Source organism: Dermacentor andersoni, chromosome 7, assembly GCF_023375885.2.
Source record: "Dermacentor andersoni chromosome 7, qqDerAnde1_hic_scaffold, whole genome shotgun sequence".
NCBI lineage: Eukaryota > Metazoa > Arthropoda > Arachnida > Ixodida > Ixodidae > Dermacentor > Dermacentor andersoni.
This window is the reverse complement of record NC_092820.1, coordinates 152,193,691-152,213,905: the sequence shown is the minus strand read 5'-3', so window position 1 is coordinate 152,213,905 and position 20,215 is coordinate 152,193,691. Positions and strand designations below refer to the sequence as shown.

Below are 20,215 nucleotides of genomic sequence, written 5' to 3'. Positions count from 1 at the left end.
TGAATTACCTAGGTTTCCAGTCCTTGCACTAGGTATTAAGTCTGAGGTTTAATTTACAACGCGAAAGAAAGGATTTCACATTTTGTGACACTACATACAATGTGACCCATTAAAACCATTTAGAACATTTAGAACTAGGATAGCAAGGTTACAACACATTTTTTTGTGTGGGGAAGCGGTATCGCAGTCTTAGCGTACCCATATCGCAGCCATGTATTTCTTAATTCAAATCCAACTAATGATGAGCATTTCTTTCTTAATTTACGTAGGCACACCTTTGAGACCAAATAGCTAGCCAGATTGAGAAAAGTGAGTGGGGGTAAGAGGTTAAAAATAAAAAGAAAGAAAAGCTATCACACTTATTAAAAAGCCCTGCAAAGTCTTTTGGGATTAACACCAACTCGTACAGCAATAGCTGGTCATGTGCTTCCTATGAATGTGTTCATCTACTAACGACCCAGCTCAATGTCTTCGGCTACAGCAAGCGCTTTACATAGAGTCAACTGTTGCTGTGTTATGAAACATTTTGCAAATGGGGCTCAGGACATCAGGAAAAGTTTACTGCAACAACTAACATAAGTTACTATATAAGCCAGCTGCAGAAGTCACAAATATAGCAGTGACACAGAATGACTTAATGATAATGGAACTGCACACTAAAGAATGGTACCAACAATACCAGCAGCTCGTCACTACGTACGGCAAGATCCACTTCTAAAGGGACACTACAGAGCAAAATGAGCTCATTTTGCAAGCAACCCACAATACCAAAATACCAATTAAATTCCAATTCTCTTACTGTGCGAGGAGGCTTGGTAAGCCGCAAACGATGCAGGAACTGAAGACAGGTAGTAATGCCACCTTGCAGTTGCTACACCAGTTTGCCGTAATGTCCTGAATTTTGATGGCATCTGCTCAGGCCATGTCCTCACATTTAGCACTTCGTAATGTGTGTTCCTTCTGTTTGTTTCCTCCACTGTTTACCGCCTCCAGAAGTTGATTGAAACATTCAAATCGTGCTGGCTTGAATAACGACTCTGTGTTCCCTTTTGAGAGCGACCTCATCGTACGTGGCCCACATTAATCCACGGAAATCTTTGTGCTCATGTGCTGTACTTCATATGCAGTGAAAACATGAGCAAGAGCGCGAATCCATCAACTAGGATAAAATGGCCATTTTGCAGACATTAAAATGTGGTACAGCTGGTGAACACTGTCTTAAGCGGCGTGAAAAGGTCTGTGGTGCAAAGGGAGCTGTGTAATCAAGCAATCCAATGCAAGCGCTGTACTACCACTAACATGTAAGCCTAGAAAGCCGATTAGTCGGCTCGTAAAGACTGCAGAAACTATCAACTGCCTTTAAAAATCTATAAAATGCCCCCTACACACAGTGCAGAAAGCTACATTCCTCATAATTTGACAGGACTGAAGTTTTAAAAGTAGTGATGATCATCCAGCCACCGCATTATCCTGTAACAAGCTCCCACTGCATTAACTTATTAACTGCTATATGGCTCGAGGTCTCACTGTATATTCGATGAAGAAAACAAGTGCATTGAGTTGAAGTGAAATCTAAAGCCCATTTACTGCCTCAAACCATAGAGTTTCCTTCTAAACCTACTAGAGGTAACTCCGGTGCTTCAATTGTTCAGCTACTAAAGAAATGATGGTTGGTACATGGTTTGGTCTGGTCTTTGTGCTTCTGGCTTCAGACTTCCTTGTGGCTTTATTTATTTTACTTTTGCCTGCTTCTGTTGGCCTAAATTTCCGAGCAACCATACTTCTTTAAACGCAGAAGGCAATAAGACCGTGCACGTGGATAACCGTTCCAAACTGCTGCATTTATAAAGCGATATTTTGCTTAACACTGTCAATTTGCAAGGTAACAAAGTCGTTTAGGCCAGCAGGACGAATCTATGCACTAAGCATCATTCCCATGATGGCTGAACTGCCATGCTTGCAGCTCCTTTGAAAATTAGCACCGGATTTCCTTCAAGTAATTTTTTTAGGAAGCTCTATGCTCTAAATAGATGCTGCAGTGAAGACAAACACAACTGACCTTCATACTCTCAGCCCTCTTCACTGGCGATGTGACCGGGGTCGAGAGGGTGCTCATGGCCTTGCGGTCGCTGTCCAGCGACCTCTGGGACGGTGACTTGACCAGACCGCCCACGTACGATGGTGCAATCTCGCCGTTGTTCTCGGCGCTCAGCTGTGAAGAGTCCAGCGCCGGACGGCGAAGGCCATCTTCACGCATGCGTTCCTGCAAGTTCCAATAAAAAAGAAGGGTTGCAGATGACAATCACACCTAGAATGAGCTGCCATAAGAAAATGATTGATGCAATTTATACACCGTGCACCGAGCATAAGCTTTATTAAATTATATATAAAAAAAATACATTAAAAATATTTCATCACGTCAAACAGGTGCTGTCTACTCAGCAGAATGGCACTTGCGAACAGGGTCATTGTGCGACACCATTAAGGAGTGCCCAAGGTGAACAGGAGAGTCACAAGCTCAATGAAAATGTTGTGCCATGCGCACTTGACACCAAAAGTTTGAAGACCACATATGCCACAAAATTTTTTTCTTCTCTGCAGCCACAGTTTGAAACCAAGTGGTACTGTCCACGTGTGTGTGTTTGACCAATGAAATTCATTGAGACTGTTCTACGTTGCGAGGCAGAGCTAGAGGAAATGAAAGTTTTTTTCTTTTTTTTTTGCTGATGCAGTGGTCTGTAAAAGTTTGCTCGCAAGTATTACGTACAGTTGAACCTCCCGATAGCAAACTTGTATCTGGCACGAAAATAGCTTCACTTTATTCGGTATTTGCTATAAGCACATATCCATAGCACATTGAGACCAGCAATAACCGATTTAAATTTACTGCCCTATATATCAGAATTCCTTAAATCTGTGTTCATTATACCAAGGGTAGACTGCATTATACCAAGGTGACTGAGAGAAACCGAACCTGACATAGAAAGCGAAACACAGGTTCCAACTATTTATGAACAGCGGGTACTAGCCAACAAGACATTACTACTAATAATCATACCCATCCTTCTGTTTCTGATTGATAACCAAAGGGTTGTCATCAAAACATTGCATGCTACCTACTTCTAAATTTGTAAGCGGCATGCATCGTGGGAAGCACAGCACACTATCTGTATGTGCTACTGCATGATATCTACATCAGATATGCTTATAGAGCACCAAATGCCAGATGCCAGTAGTACTAATACAGTCAAACCTTGTCATACAAAGTCGTATCTGACACAAGAATACCTTCTTTAATTTCGATGTTTATTATAAGGATATATTCATTACATGCAAATATCAGCAGGAAACAATTTAAATTTACTCTGTTACACCGAATAATTCATTATATCCATGCTTGTTATATTAGGGTTTGACTGCATCTATAGCCAATGTAATTCTTATAGAAATGCTATTATCTCGCCAAAGTGAATATTTTTGTTTAAGGGGTACAGACCCTGTCAAGCCTGTTTTGTGCTTTTCGTCTGTACTCCTGACAACTCTATCTTTAATTATGTCCTGTTGTTATGTTTAATTATTTATTAATAATAATTTAATGTTATGTTATGTTTAATTATGTCCCTTTGATCTAGTCTGTGAGGGACGTAGCAATGACTGGCTCTGAGTCAATTCTAACCATTTGCATTCTTTAACATAAAAAATTTAAGAACACATTTTTTTTTCCCTTACATACTATGCCACCATTAGAACACTGTTCCACTAAATGGGAGTCAGACCCACAACCTAGTACTTGGCAATAGAATGTCATGGCCGCTGAGCCATTCAGAAAGGCAGACCTCAGATTAGCTAGAAACATGAGAGACAGGCGGCAAAAGAGCAGAGTGAAAAGATAAGAAAAAAAAAAGTGTTTTCTTGTTTTGTGTGCGTTTTATGCAACTTCACTGTTGTACTTAAAAAAATTCACTTCTCTTAATTCTAGTGAAATAAGTACCAACCAAAAAAAAGGGAAAAAGAAGAAAGAAGGCAAATGCAACTGCACCCTTGCATGCAAACAATTTGCAAAATTGAATGTATGCCACATTGCGTCGAAGTTTTGACGTTTCTGTCTGACTCGGGCACAACTGTCAGTACGATTTCACTAAATGTGACGACATGACGTTGTTTCTACATATGATAACAGTAACGGCTGGAGCCTGAAAGGGTTGCAAGACTCACGTCGAGGATCCTCTGGTGCTCCTTGCGCTTCATGGCATCCACCCTGTCCTGTTCGCGCTTTTGCTCCTCAACCCTGAGCATCTCTTCCTCTTCCTGCTTCAGCCTCTTGAACGCCTCTTCGAGCTGAAGTGGGTGAACAAGGGGGGATGTTGGGAGTAGGGTAAAGATATTGCGGGAGAGTTAAAACCAACAACAGTGCGTACCGTTGAGCTAGTTGCTGCTGCACCGTCGTCAAAGTGAAATCAAATTTACAGCAAGGCTAAAACTACGTGTACCGACATTTTAAGAACATTGCAGACACAAGACATGCAAAAAGAAAGAAACACGGAAGACATCACAGTGCTGCCATGGTGTCTTCTATGAACTAGTCGGACAAAAAAAACCTGCGATCATTTGGAAAGTTTGAATTAAAGCTGGTTGATTATGCTAGGTCTGCAAACTGCACAATGGCGGATAGTGTGGAGTTCATGCTCCGTTATAATGAACTAGTACTTTGCAGTATCAAGGTGCTTCTATGGAAGTTACAACTCTTTACAGGTTTCCAAGCGCGTTTCTAATTGGCTTGCGAATACAGTAAGTGACATGTGCAGTTCACTGCTGGGGATTTGAGAAGTGTTCGACTATGCTATCTGGGTGGTCGTGGAATTCGACCCCATTTGGAAGTTGCGTGTACTGCAGCTTTTTGCCCGGCAAGCGTACCTTGGTGATGCGTTTGACAGTGTCAAAGCGGTCTTCCTGAGCTTCTACGGTCTTCATGAAGTCGTCGTGCTTGCGGATGAGCTCCTCTACAGCCGAGATGGAATCGGCACGGTCGTCATCGCGGAGGAATGCCTCTCGACTTGCCAACCACGTCTCCAGCTGGTCAGCATCACGGAGAAACAGCTGCGATTCACAGAGACAAACACTGTCAACAAGACCGTGGGGTAACAGCTGTGAAACACTGCAAGTCCATCCAAAGCTACCGTTCTACCTAATGAACACATTTAGAGTCGGGCCCACACAACGAATCCACTTAGAGTAAACTTTCAACTGCTACAAACAGTTCGTCAACAGCCAAAAAGTTTCGCAAAGAGTCTTTGAGAGAACCATACACTTATAATGGTCCGGTGCATTACTCAGTTTGTTTACAGCGAATGGAATGAAGTGGCTGCAACTCAATGAGGCAGGGATGGGCCCCAGTGATCTAATACCGTCTCCTGCTTCGCAGCTCACTTGAGCATTTCGTATATGCCAGGAGCTTTACTATAACCATGTCAACAGCTCGACAAGCTTATGGAGAACCACCGTTTTGTAGAGAACCACTGTAGCGTGGAAATTGCTTAAACAGAGTTCAATCACCAATTCCTGCCAGCAAATGTATTGCGAGTCATTTCTGGAAATAAGGCATCTTTCCTGTGCCCTGCCAAGTTCAGTACTGAAAGTTCTAAGGGCAAGTCCAACTATAACGAGCTTCTGATATAGCAGACACAATTTCTGCAGTGAAGGTGTTCGTCGTATCCTGGCTCAACTGTAGCACACTCTAGCCTCAACAATGCAAGACTATCACGAGAACGAAGAACAGAAAGTGATGTGTGAGGTCCTCACCAAGATGTGCACACATATGGCGGAATGATGCCCTGCAAGTATTGGTGCAGAGACATGAATGCCTATTGCATTCCTTCCCTTACTGGGTACCGCTTGCAAACAGAAAGCAGTCGCTTTAAAAATTAAAATTCACAGCCAATCTATAAAGCTTTGGCTTGATGAGCTTTTTTTACTAGCTGTAAACCAATGCACACATGAAAGTTTCTCACCGAAGTCAACGCCCAACAAATACTAATAAATTTTTTTTACAGAGCTTCTGCTTCTGCAAAGAAAATCTACTCACAGAAGAGAAGCCGGGCTTACTAACATAAACAGGTCGTAACAATTTAAACGAAACATGTGATGCATGAGAAAGGAGCCTCGCACGCGTTTGAAGGCCGCAGCACTCACCTGCAGGTCCAAGCTTTGGTCGTAGATCTCCTGCCGCCGCTTCCACGTGTGCTCGAGCGCTTTGCGCGACTCGGAGAGGCGTCGGATGCGGTCGCGCACCTCGTCGGACATGAAGTGGCCACTGGCGATGATCTTGTCGCCATTCGCAACAAAACGCGAGAAGCTCTCGGCACGGGCATCCATCTCTGCCCTGTGCTCCCTGTGGCGTGCCAGGAGGGCTTCCGCACCCGTCACGTCCCGGGCGAGCTCATCCGACGTGATGCGAGCCGTGATGTCGTTAAGCCACGCCCTGAGAAGTGAGAAGCGGGGGAAGTAAATGCCAAAGTACATTAAGCTTCAATTCATAAATGCCTGACTCTGTACAAGTACCTCAGCTGAACAAAAACTGCAGTAAATTTGGTGGCAGCTAAAGTCGATCGATCGATTGATTCGTTCGCTCACGAAATGCAGACTCACATGAGTTCGCGGTACTCGTCGAAGTACGCCTGCAGCTGCTCGGCCTGGTGCAGCTTGTCGCCCCGCTGGTGCGAGCGGTTCAGCAGCGTGCCCCAGGCATCAGACACTTCGTCCTGCTTGGCCTCGATGTGTTCCCGTGCATCCGGGAACGTCTCGGCCAGGCGACGGGCCTCGCGAAGCAGCGTCTCCACCTGCTCCCTCACTGCTGCCAGGTCTCTCTGCAATCGAAATGGATGGACAGGACTCAGAGGCTAAAGGGACTGTCACGACACTTTTTGCTGTGGTGACTTAAACCCGCCATCATGGCCACAGATCAGAAACATTAACGGCTAAGAAGATTATGACAAAGTTTCAACTAAAGTTTGCCGCCCATCTTGTTGCGTCTTTGTTGCGACTTGCTAAACCTCCACTCGTAGCAAGACTGGCCTATTTGCAGTGTCGGAAGTGTTATCTGCCAAAGCTTATTGTTTGTCACCCGTCAAGGTTTTTTTTACATGAGGAACATGACATCTGCGACAACTTGATGCCAATGAGTCATCGAGACCTACCTGGAATCCTTCATGACGTCGGCTGAGTGCCTGGATGCTCTCCAGGTCATGACCGAAGTCCTCGTTGAGGAGCACCGCTTCTTTTTCGTAAATCCAGCTGATGGTCTCGTCCGCGTTGCGGTCAAACGTGTGCACTTGTCTAGCTCCGGCCAAAGCCTGCATTAAGTGTCAAGATGAATTGCCAACAACACAAAATTTAGCATCACGCAGCACTTGAAGCTTCACAACAATTTGTCGCAATGTTACTTTGCAGTCGTAACACGCAATGGCTAGCATAACATGTAACATAGCATTGTAACATGTAACTCCCTGCTGATTTGTCTGATTCTAACAAGCTTTTGGCACTTCTAGAATCTGTATCGACCACAAATGGCTTTCAAGACTGGGCCCTCACGGCCGCGGTCAGCTGCCATACGCCGCCACCACCGAATGGCATGAGGTATGCACCGTACAGCAAATGGCGTGTGGCCCTGATATTATCGCACTTGGACTTTATGCAGAACATCACAATGGCGGTGAAAATGCACCTGGAGTGTCCATATAAGTGCTATCGCATTGAAACAGAAGCTGGCAAATGAGTGAAAATGCAGAACGTACGTCTTGCCGAGAGGCTGCGCACTCCTTGCACTCCTCCCAGAGTTTGGCGACCTCGGCGCAGCGCTTGGCGACGGCGTCGCTCTGCGGGTGCCGTTCGGCGATCAGCGTCCGCCCCAGCTGCTGGACCAGCCGCACTCGGTCCTCGCTGCCTTGCAGCGTCGTCAGGAACACGTCGAACTTCTGCATCAGGATCTGCACGGGGAAACCAGTGACGTTTATCTTTGTTACCCATTCACACCTAACTTGCTTGTTCCAACAATCAAAATGTGCAATGGCAGAGAGTGACCAGCCTTAGAACTGTCATGCATGTCATGAACTGTCATGTCAAGTGCCCGTGGAAAATATTACTAGAATTCAATGAAATCTCATGAGAAAGTCAACAGTTCCACAGAATGGTTACACACAACTTTCTATGGATGGCAATAAATGCTAGCATGACATTTTGTATAAGTATTCTTCTGGCTCGGCTCTCTCGCAAGACGTGCTGGGCTAGCTTTTGTCCAGTTTCATCACAACATCACCATTTGACATTTGTCATCACTATCATCAGCCTACTTGCTTCCACTGCAAAATAAGGACTTTTCCAAGAGACTTCCAATTACCTCCATCCTGCGTCATCTAACTCCATCACATTTCTTAATCTTATCATGCCCATCCATTCGTTGCCGTTCGAAACAGCTATTCTTCTTTCTCGGCACCCAATCTGTTACTCTCATGGACTACAGGGGATTTGTTTTATATATTAAGTCAACCTCCCAACTCCCCCTCTTCCTTTAAGACTATGCTGAGATATCATTCACCCCCATTTGATCTCAAACTCACATTTCCACATTTCTTATATGTCAACATCATGCCAATGATCATATTCTGTCAATCTTTCTATGGATCTTATCTTCCTTTTGAGAATCCTTGAACCCTTGCTAGCCTTCAATTTTTGGCCCCATATTGGCAGAGTACTGTGATTATATACCTCTATTTACAAGGCTATTGGTAAGCGCACAAATTTTCAGACGACAGGAAGGAAAAAAGAGAGACGTGTTCGTTAGTTGCTAACTCACTTCAACACGCTCGAGGTCAGTTCCATAGTCCTCCGAGCCCGCAATGGCTGTCTGCGTCTGAATCCAGTGAAGAACTTCGTCCGTCTCCCGCAGGAACGTGTAGAACTTGGCGCTCTCGGACAGCTTCCAGCGCCTCTCGGCAATCTGCTTCTTCAACCTTGTGTACAGCTCTTCCAGGTCCTTCTGCTCAAATGCCAAACACAAAGAGAAAGAAGTTGTAATGTTATATAATCGGGAAACCAAATCAAATTTTGGCAGCAGTTGAAGCAGCACAACAGTTGGAGTTAAAGTTATTTTACACTCAAAACATGTGATGGCTAATATAACATGTAAAAAATGTAAGTGTGTTGATTCGTATAAATGTTGCATTTCAATATGTTGCACAAAAGAGACTAGACACTAATCATCCTTTACCATTAGTGGAATATGAGGCAAGAGAGAAGCGCCTATGACTGAGACACGCACCATTTTAGCACTGATGTTGGCACTGTCGAAGTGTCCCCGGTCCACCAGCTCCGTGCTCTGCTTCATCAGCCGAGTGATGTTGGCGTTAAAGCCATCGACATCACGGTCGACTCCATCCAGCTTCTTTGTGAGTGCCTGCAGACGCAAAACAAGGATTATGCAAAACAAAGACTTTCCAAATGCAATACCATGCAGCTCCATGAAAACTTCCCATAATATATGCAAGAACATAACGTGACCACCCTGTGTGATGTAGTAGACAATGAAATGAGACACCTGTGGAGACATCGTGAACTCAACCGGAAGCTGAGGGATAGCTTCCGAGTTCGGTGCATTATAGCCACCAAAATCGTAACTAGTGGCATCTACATGAACATCCAAAATCAAATGTGAACTGTACACCATGGTGACGTTCAATAGGCTAGGCATTGTGGACGCCACCCCACTTGGCCATGGCCTTCACAGTACTAGGCATTGAAGAAAGAGCGGGAGTGCCGCGAAAGGGATCAAAGGCAATCTTTGATTGCCAATAACTTTGCTTCTGCTGAATGCAAGCAAGTACTTTTTGCTGCAAAGTGCTTCTGAAATAGGCTATTTTAAATTCGAATGCATTTTTTTTTTTTTTTGCTTCTGTCAACTTAAAGAAAGAAAGTGTTTAAGCAGTGCTTCAAGGCCTCCTTAAAGTCTTGATAGGAGTTATAGGCGTGAAAATGTGGTACACAGTGGGAGAAAGTCTGATCCTTAATATTACCACTGTAACACAAGCTGCACGGAAAACACTGGACCCACCAGGACTGAATCCTCATCCTTTCCAAGGTCTGGGCTGTTGACCACGAGGAACTTTTCCTCCATCCAGGCCTCGGCCTCAGTGGCTTCACTGTAGAACTGCAATGCAGCATTACACAGTCAGTGAGGAAGAGCTGCTCATATCCTCAGGTCACGCAAAGCTGTGTCACTTCCACAAGCACATATTTCGCATCAATTATTTCAAATTAGACGTAGATTTCTTGCCCCATGATAATAAGAGAATATCTTTGTGTACAGCTAATATCTTCTGAATACCCATCTATAAAACGGGAAGGTCAAGTATCATTTGCTGCTATATATCGCTTTTTGATATTAACCTGCTTACTAAAATGTGATATTTACAGAATACTGCAGGTAACTCTTCTAGCCCAAGTATTAATGCTGGAGTACGGGCATCTATATTGGACAATAATGAAAGAAAACAACGCTTTAGCAAAAATGCAAGTAATGGCATGCAAAACATTGTAACAGAGGCAGTACAAGAAAATAAAAAATGTGGCGATCTGCTAGCTTCAAAGAAAAAAAAAACTGAAAAACACTTCAAGTAATTGAAACATGTAATCAGTTGAAAAATAAACAGCACGGCATGATTGTTAAATGACCGTGCTCTAAAGGCTTTCAAAGCTGTCCATCACAACAGCCAGATGCCCATTGTTCTGTCCATCAGGGCTTCCTATACAGATTCTTCTAGATCTCTCAAGACTGCTCAATGGCCACAAACAGTTGAACAACTGCCTATCATGACCCATCAAGGCGTACCAGGGCAGCCAAATGTTCATCCATTATCCATTGTCCACGTCTGGCATCAGAATTCAATGCCCATCAGAACAGCCAGAGGCCTAAATTGACCATAAACTAGCCACCAAGATCCATCAAGGCCCTGATGGGCAGCCAGCTGATTTAGTTGTCTATAAGCCGGCCATCAGCCGACCATCAGCCTATGTCAAGGCACACCAGGTAAACCAAAGGCCTTTAACTTGTCCATAAGCTGCCTGTCATCTAAACATAAAGATCTACCAAGGCCCATCAGGACAGCCAAAGGTCTCGATGTTCTCTCTAAGCTGTCCATCATCCTCATCATCAGCCTGGTTACGCCCACTGCAGGGCAAAGGCCTCTCCCATACGTCTCCAACAACCCCTGTCATGTACTAATTGTGCCCATGTCGTCCCTGCAAACTTCTTAATGTCATCCGCCCACCAAACTTTCTGCAGCCCCCTGCTACGCTTTCCTTCTATTGGAATCCAGTCCGTAACCCTTAATGACCATCGATTATCTTCCCTCCTCATTACATGTCCTGCCCATGCCCATTTCTTTTTCTTGATTTCAACTGAGATATCATTAACTCGCGTTTGTTCCCTCACCCAATCTGCTCTTTTCTTATACCTTAACATTACACCCATCATTCTTCTTTCCATAGCTCGTTGCGCCGTCCTCAATTTAAGTAGAACCCTTTTCGTAAGCCTCCAGGTTACGCTGTCCATCAGCTAACTATTATAATCATTAAGGCTTATCAGGGCAGCCAGAAAGCCAATGCCTAATGCAAGTGCCTTACAGTGTGTGATTCCAAAGCGTCAAGCAGGCGCAGCCTTCGGACACTGGCTGCGTCCTTGAGCCTGCCCCAGGCTAGCTGGAGTTCAGTGAGTCTCTTCTCCACCTCGGAGGCCGCAAAGTGACCGCTGCGGATCATCTGCCGCCCTTTGCTTCCGACAGATGCTACCAGGGGCTCGTGTGCTTGGATGTCTGCTTCCAGTCCCTGAAGGAATGCACAAATAGAAAAGCTCTGTTAGGTTAGACTAATTAGTTTACATGGCTGTAATGACTAAAAAGCACTTTTGGATATAAATCTGGGTATGATCACTCTCTATAGCCCCTTAATGGCCGACACTTCTGTCCAATATTGGTGCAAAAATGGTCCTTGAACTTTGGGGCACTTAACCTGTAAATTATGCTTTCAAAAGTATTCTCTGTGGGCACTCCCAAGTTTGATAAGTATGTATAAGTATGAACCAACGAAATGTCGCTGGTTTTATTCGGCAACGAAAGAACTCGAAAGATTATGCCCATGCATCTGGTGCCAGAAGGAGCATGAGATTTATTTACTCGATCTCAATGCCATGCGGAAAAGTGCACATTGGGTAGACTGAACAACGCGTAAATGACCAACTAAGGGAGTATGCGCAGTAAGTAATGAAAAAAAGAGGACAAGTTTATTTACTTGCTTGCGCCTGTTGCACCACATGGGTGTGAGTCACGATTTTTGTTAAACGCATAACTGCTGCTATGTGTGTCAAAACGGTTCAAATTCGTTTTTGACATTTAGAATGCTTATTACTCAGCTAAGCCACCATTTAAAGCAATGAGCCAACAAGCTGACGGGACAGGAATGCAAAACCGCAGCGACTTGCCTGGTGTTTCTTCTGCAGCGACTGCACCGAGGACAGACTCGTGCCAAGGTCGGCCGAGCTGGCCAGCGGTTCCTTCTCCCGTATCCACGACATCTCGTCGTCCACGTCACGAAGCAGCTGCTGCAGCTGCAGGGCTTCTTCCAAGTTCTCCCGGCGGATCTGGAGCGGCTCGTGCAGCGACGTGTACCTGCACGTGACGAGGTGTAACCTTAGTTCAAACTAAAACTAGATTACGAGGTTCAATGTCCCAAAACAACATGGAGGCTATGAGAGACACTTTAAAAAGCGGGGGTTCTCCAAAATAATTTTGGCAGCCTGGGGTTCTTTAATGTCCACCTAAATCTAAGTACACAAGCATTCTTGCATTGGGCCCCCATTTGAATGCGGCCACAGTGGCCAGGGATCAAAGCCGCAACCTTGTTGTATTCAGCAAGAGAGTGGTTTGGTTGCTTAGCCACTGCGGCTGGTGGGATGATCTTAGTGACAGCTGTGGTTAACAGTCACAGCGCACTTAATAACAACCAAAGAACGTACAAGCAAACAACAAGCTGCTAATGCTTAATACAGTAAAAGTGGAGCAGTAGTTAATTTTCAATGATCAAGTACATTGAGAGTGCCAAAAGCAGTGAAAAGTAGACACCTGTCAGTGTAAGCGATACTGTTATGTGCATGGCGAATGCAGACACTTTTTTATGATTAGCTATTTTACAGCATCAAATATAATTACAGATACATTTATTGCCATCTTTAAAGGTACTCCAAAAGATGTGCCGACCTGTTTCTTGTACACAAGGGTGATACCAATACGTATTAAGTACATCTTCTTGCAAGTTTCTTGTGAAACAAACAGCTAAGCAGAAATTAAAAGCAAGAATGCGTTCACCAAGCTAAAGTTACCCTGGCTCTATTTTTACAGTTAATTAGAACAGGACTGCAACGGTGAACACAGAATTCTAAATATTCATGTATGTTTAAGGCACTCATGTGTATAGCTGGAACTTCTTGTGTTACTGCAATCGTGTTGAGTGCTTAGCGATGTAGCCTGCGTGTAAGTGTTTCCATATTTTAGCTAGGACTATGTAAGCATAGTTATAGTAGTTTGTCAAAACTAACACATAAACGTTTCGACTAGGGTATGTTAGCATCAAATATTGAAATAAACACAAAACAGACAAGGACAAGTGGTAGTACTACACCAGTGCCCGTTCTTGCTTGTTTCGTGTTTTCATCTGACCAGCATTTTGTGCTATTATACCCTGGTTAGAATGCAAGAACCAGCACAATAGTCAGTCTTTAAAGCTAACACAAAAACGAAATGGAGGCCACATTTCTGGTTAATGACATGCATGACGTCTCACGAGAGCGCTGCTACCTTTTGACGATGCTGTCGGCCCGCTCCTGAATCTCATTCTTGAGGAAGTGGTCGTTCTTCTGAAAGTTGGCAGCCTGGTCCTTCACCTGCTCCAGCATTTCGGCGTGGTTCGTGATGTCCGTTTCAAGAAGCTTTGGATGTCAAAGCAATATTCCATGAAAAGGAATAGAAAAAAACAAACTGCATTTAGCAACAAGCGTTTAACAATTGCATGCTCAGTCATACAAGCACTAGTTGGAGTAAGTAAATCTGTCGTTAACTTTCTCGAAATGCACTCAAATCACTCGGCAGTCTTGCTGGTTTAAACGTCTTGAGCATCTCTTTCTTCTAATAAACACTACTAGCTAGTGTAGCAGTTGCTACAGACTGTGCCATATATTTGTGAAAAGTACTCTACAAAAACAATATTCGACGGTAAAAACGAATTCCATCTAAGCTTGTACATGTAACATATTTCATAGTAATGTAACATTAAGACATGGCCAATTAACTTAGAACCTGACAGAGAGCAGTTGTTAGTGATGTTTTTTACCTGCTGCTTCTTCAGAAGGTTTTGCACAGAGGTCAGGTCCTTGCCGTGGTCTTCGGACTGCAGCTGTGTTTCGACATCGTCCATCCAGGTTTGTAAGTCATCGAGCATCCAGTTAAACAACAGTGCCTAGAGAGAAAGAAAAATGAAACAGTGGCATTACAAATACTCTCCACCTGGAAAAATACAGAATAAAGAAGTCGCTGTTTGGCCCGAAGGGAGAATTGAAAGCAACAGAGGTATTAGGACATTACATGAAGAAGCCTTACAGTCTTATGAGCAGTAGGAACTACAGTGAACGTTTGCTTACCAACTGAACATGCGTGATGTCACATGCCCAAAGTGGCACCTGAACAAAGTTCACTCAAAGACCTTGGCAGTTGGAAGCGTGCATGCTTGACCCAAAGCTCACATTCTACGCTGCGACTTTACAATATCACCGTGCCATGCCTCTGAAGGTCAGCTGTTCGTGTTACAAAACAACAGGCATGTGGGAAGACGGTATGCATCAAGGTGCCAGCCTTCTTGGGAATCCCATTGCTACACTCGAGTGAGTAATGCTTTTAGCATTAGTGTCCCCCTATCACTTGATAAATGACTGCATAGAAGCAAAACCGTACGTGATAGGAGTCCTGCAGGCGGTCCTTCTTCAGCTTCGTCTGCTCCAGCAGCTGAGCCCAGAGCCTCTCCACCGCCTCCAGCCGCGACTCGATCTGACCCGACGCGTAGTGGTCCGCTTCAACCAGCCGCTGACCCTCGTCGAGGAGGGTCTCGACGCGACCGCGGTGGGCCAAGATTTCGGCCTCGAAGGCGGCGTGCTTCTTCGTCTTGCTTGGCAGGTTCACCGGATCCCGGTAGTTCTCGTCACAGGCCACCTGGAGCTTCTCGTTGAGCCATGCTTCCACCTGCGACATTTATGGAAACAGCAGCGATGAGTGACCCCAGGATGTCTCGACCATGGAACTCTCAATTTACTGGTAAAATCTGGAAGGTTGAGATGACTAGTTGGTGTAGCTCTTGAACACGGAACAACAGCGACAGAAATGAAGAACAACTACACCTCAAGATCTGCAGTTAGCTTCCTTTCGCAGCTTGTGTGCCTGGTGGCTAAGCTTAATGTACAGGAGAAAGAAAAAGAAAACGATACCATGGAAGAGCTCTTGTTATAACTGTAGCAGGCCTAGAATATATATTTAGGCTGTAAGTTATAATGGATTTCATTTACGTAATGTTGTAACACACCATAAAGAAAAATGTTCTCCTAAGCTAAACATGCAGAATCTTTTGCAGTTGCATTGCACTGCAGTTAGCATTTTCGTCCCCCAGATATTTCAGCCTTAGTATGAGTCATAATTCACATTTCTGATCCTTTCTCATTCACAGCCGGATCTCTGGTACCTTTCTATAAAACACACTTCACTACTCTACGGTAATGCCCTCTGGGCAAATGTAGTGTCATGGATAAAGGTATAAAATAATGAAAAGCTGAGTCACATATATAAAACGATCAGAGTTCCAAGATCTCTTTAGGCTTGTATTGAAGGAAGTTGATTGTACATAAAACAACGAAGGCCTGCATGGTATTCGTGAAAGCACATCATTTACAATTGGATTCAACCGCGATCCCTCTGTACGCACCTCATAGACGTTGCGCAGGAAGCGCTGGAACTGTCGCGACTCGGCGAGCCGCCTCCGCTTGAGCTGTGCATTCTCCTGGAGCCGTTGGCGACGTGCGCAGATGGCGTCGCACTGCGCCTGGATGGCGGCGCTGTCATAGTGGCCGTCCTGGACCAGGGCACGGGCAAACTCTTCCATGTGGCTGATGCGCTCCCCCTGCGTCTCCATGGTTTGCTCGAAGTGCGCATGCTTCTTGGTCAGCACGTCTACGCTCGACATAGAGTCCTGTGCGGGCGCGACAGAGAATAACGGTTATCCCAAATGTCTCTAGATGTTGAAAAACACACACAGAGAACAAAATAAAACAAGACTTCTGGCTCCAGTCAGTTTTTGAGTTCCTTTACTTCAAGCATCAGCCCAATTACAGAGGACAAGATTCTAAGAAGACGGATCAAACTGAGACTTGCTGGCTTACGAATGATAGGTCCTATAAAGTCACTGATGCAATTTTTACATGAGAGCCTGGACACTTTCATTCAATCAACTTCATATGCTACATGGCAACTTGTTTGAAGTAAAGAAAGAAAAAGAACAGAGAGCTGCCGTTTGCAGTAGAAAGACAAGGCAATTTTCAGACGTGCAGCCAGGACAGGGGCACAATCAGGGTATGGAACTGTGGCCAGCATTACATGCCACTTCGTTCACGCGCACCCCAGAAGAAAGTTGCGAAGGAAGCTGTACAGCTCTAGCAAATCTCTGAGCAAATCTCTGCAGCTCATGGAAAGCATCTGTTGAAAAAGCGCGTCTAGTACTTTTAGCACTCACCCCGAGATCCTCGTTGTTGAGCACGGCCTCCTTGCTGGATAGCCACGCCTCGGCCTGCTTCGCCTGCTCCCGGAACACCTGCAGGTCCTTGCACTGCCGCAAGATGGCCGCCCGCTCCTCCCAGGCACGGCGCAGCGACTGTCGCAGGTCCTCCAGCCGTTCCAGCTCCTTGTCCACGACGTCCGATGCCGGGTGCTTGTCCCGCAGCAGCATGTTGCCGAACGAGTGGAGCCTCTCGAAGGCGTCTTGACGACCTTCCATCTCCGCCTGCATGAAACAAGCACAGTGCTCGAACTGTCAAATCCTTGGAGTTTAGCATTCAAAAGCTCGCTTCATACCTATCACCCCTTGCAAAGGCTCACAATACAGGTTCTCATTCATTCTAGTATACAGCAGACCCCTTTTTTAAAGTTTGCAAGTGGGCTTGTCTGCACTGTTCATTTGCATAATTAATTATGGTGCAAATCATCGTTTAAATGAATGCAAAGCACTACCCGCACATGCGTTTGTGCATGTCACTCGCGCGTGTTCTCATCATGACAGCAATGTCTACATTTTTTCATGTCATGATATACAAGCAAACTGGGCTTGTACACGCCATTTGTGAAAATGACTTTGCCGCCGTTAGTTGGGAAAACTCCCTTATGGAAAAGCCAGCTTTACAATTATGAAAAGAGGCCACTGGCACGTGTTCTAAAGCAAATCAAATCGCATAGCGTAATGTCCTAGAGCAACTTGCAGTCCTAGAGCAACGGATACTGTAATGGATGGCTCTGGGTTAATTTTAACCTCTTTAACGTGTGCCTAGATCTAACACAAGCGTTCTTGCATTCTGTCCCGCTTGGAATGTTGCCGTGGTAGCTGAGAATTGAACCCGCAACCTAGTGTTGTGCAGCAGAACACCATAGCACACATGTTCTAGACAACAAATGCTTACTGGCAACCTCAAGATTCCACAGGCATGTTCTCTTTTTTTTTCACAGCAGTGGATTTACTCAGTCAATTCAGCTTACAGAAAACTTGTGTGGGCTGGTTATGGTCTGCAGGTCAAGCATTCGAAACCCTCCTGTTTTAATAAAAGATCATGCGCTCTTTAAAAAAAAAAAAAACAATATTTACTGAGTATGAAGTTTCAAAGTGTGCTGGAAGCTTTACAGGAACTTCCTGCAAAATTTCAGCACTCTGCAACTGCCATTTAGTTGACACTGGAATTTTTCGACATTATGGCGGTCTTTAATAGACATGCCACACTTTGAGTCGCACTTAAATAAGACTATAAATGTACTTGAAACCAAATGCGCCCCAACTAAATGCTAAACTTTGCGAGAAACAATGACGTGTAATGGAAACACTGACATTCATGTTTTGAGGCACAGTCATGCTTCTTGTGCCACAAGACGCAATTTGTCATGACAGCTTGGACGGCACGTGCCGTCTCTTTTCCTGTCATGTTTTTCTGGCACAAGAGGCATGAAAGTCAATGTAACGTTCCGCCTACACCGGCGAGAAGCCTTTCTAGGCTGTAATGGAAAATTTGACAAAGCTTCCACTGCACAAATGCAACATGGCCATGCGAGTCTAACAACCGCGCAATGCGTAACCGGAGCTGCACCTTGCACTCCTGATGAAATTCCAGCAGGCTCTCTGCCTCTTGCATGTTGGTGCCCAGGCCACCCGAGTTCATGCGCTCTATCAGGTCGTTGACCCAGGCCTCCTGCAAGAGCACAACGCAACACAATCAGCAGAAACAGAATCTGGAGCAGCGGTACAGTAGACCCGTGAGAAATAACACTTGGATCATTCAAAATTATGGTTAAATAAATGAATTGCAGACCTTTACCTGGTCCACTACGTTGCTAGTGTGTTTGAAGTGGCTTAGTTTGAACAAGTGAAGGGGGCATTTCAGTTAATTCTAACTTTTTTGATTTCTAGAGGACACAGGAATGTAGCTGAAGATGGCTTACAAAGGGTGGGGGCGGGGGGGGGGGCATTCACGAGGTACTAAAAAGTCAAAACAGACATCAACAGTCAAAGCACGTCCATTCAAGGGGCTGTATACATTGACGATCACATCAAATGCAACTCCGTGGCAAGGAATATATCTGTTTTTGTTCCCGTCCATGTCTTAAGACTATACATATATATGGCCAGGTATGCATACATATATATGGCCAGGTATGTATACATATTAATCTAATGAGCCATAGCTGCATTTTGGACTCTATTTTATTCAATTTGACTTGGCTGAAACGTGAAATGTGCATTCACTTGGAGTTCAAGGTAACGCGAGTGAACCACTCAAAAGTGGTTCCTCGTTGCCCACAGAAGTGTAAGCAATGAGACTTACTCGTAACACGCCAGCACATTAAGTGGGATACCCTTCTGTGTGTATTTAATTTAAAAAGAAAACGACAAACACATTGTGAAAGAAAGCCGGGAAGGATTTAGCAAGGCAAAAGAAAAACTCACCAGACCCTTCAACTCCGTGAGAAACTTGTGCAGTTGATAAGCACCAGCAAGGGTTTGCTTCCTGGGCAACGAGAGAACGAAAAAAACAAAAAACAAAAATGAAGGAAAGAAAAATGTTGTGCAAGTGTCGTTACGCTCGTTAACACGATCTAGGATATCATACCATAAATTATTTCACTTTCAAGTAGACAACCTGATGAGGTTCATTTGAAACTAGTGAGATCTTGAAACCCCTTGACAACACCAATAAAAGTAATTGAAAGGGTATTCAGTAAGTGGTATCACAATCTACAATGCAGTCTTATGTTTGTGAAAGTTAACGCAGAAAAATATTTTATTCAATCTTAGGTGGTGCCTTAAGACTACCCCCAAAGACAAAACGAGAGAGTCTATTCACAACCTTCCACAAGTAGTGATTCCCTATGCCTCCCCCCAATGTCTGTATCTTCGATAAAATTGAAGCTGAGGTAAAGTTTCTCGAGTGGGACAGACATTTGCCTACTGGACCAAGGTACAGCTGTGTAACCAGGTATTCCACAGAAGTTAATAACAAAACCATACACTGAAGTTAGCCATGCAATCATAAAAGTAAAAGGCCAACCTCAATACAAGGGCTTTTCACAAAAAGTGATTTTCATAACATGTTGCACTAAAAATGTGGGTAAATATGATGACAGGGCCCTCTTATGAAAATTCAACTCCCAATGCCAAGAAATGTCATCCCTAACTGTTTTCATTTGCTACAGCTTATCACAAGTTGTACTTGAGCTCTGTAGGTGCAGTATGGTCGTACCTCAATATAAAGAACACAAATGTAACAAATTACCTGATATAACAAAGTAAATATGAAATGCTAGTGCCAGGAAATCGTACGAAA

The 20,215-nt window shown here is 44.5% G+C and overlaps 1 protein-coding gene across 3 annotated transcripts in view; it reads right to left on the bottom strand.

Moving 5' to 3' along the window:
- kst (spectrin beta chain, non-erythrocytic 5 kst) overlaps nt 1-20,215 on the bottom strand; it is a 209,241-nt gene that overhangs the window by 13,035 nt on the left and 175,991 nt on the right. For all 3 annotated transcript variants that reach the window (XM_050180730.3, XM_055072201.1, XM_055072203.2), the window contains exons 55-73: nt 19,339-19,399; nt 18,482-18,583; nt 16,870-17,136; nt 16,066-16,329; nt 15,048-15,332; nt 14,431-14,556; nt 13,899-14,029; nt 12,527-12,713; nt 11,674-11,874; nt 10,103-10,198; nt 9,314-9,448; nt 8,849-9,031; nt 7,791-7,982; nt 7,194-7,349; nt 6,646-6,863; nt 6,190-6,478; nt 4,915-5,097; nt 4,216-4,338; nt 2,060-2,263 (exon numbers count right to left, since the gene is read on the bottom strand). In XM_050180730.3, the coding sequence (XP_050036687.1) occupies nt 2,060-2,263; nt 4,216-4,338; nt 4,915-5,097; nt 6,190-6,478; nt 6,646-6,863; nt 7,194-7,349; nt 7,791-7,982; nt 8,849-9,031; nt 9,314-9,448; nt 10,103-10,198; nt 11,674-11,874; nt 12,527-12,713; nt 13,899-14,029; nt 14,431-14,556; nt 15,048-15,332; nt 16,066-16,329; nt 16,870-17,136; nt 18,482-18,583; nt 19,339-19,399 (3,403 nt within the window). The remainder of the gene's footprint in view (nt 1-2,059; nt 2,264-4,215; nt 4,339-4,914; nt 5,098-6,189; nt 6,479-6,645; nt 6,864-7,193; nt 7,350-7,790; nt 7,983-8,848; nt 9,032-9,313; nt 9,449-10,102; nt 10,199-11,673; nt 11,875-12,526; nt 12,714-13,898; nt 14,030-14,430; nt 14,557-15,047; nt 15,333-16,065; nt 16,330-16,869; nt 17,137-18,481; nt 18,584-19,338; nt 19,400-20,215) is intronic.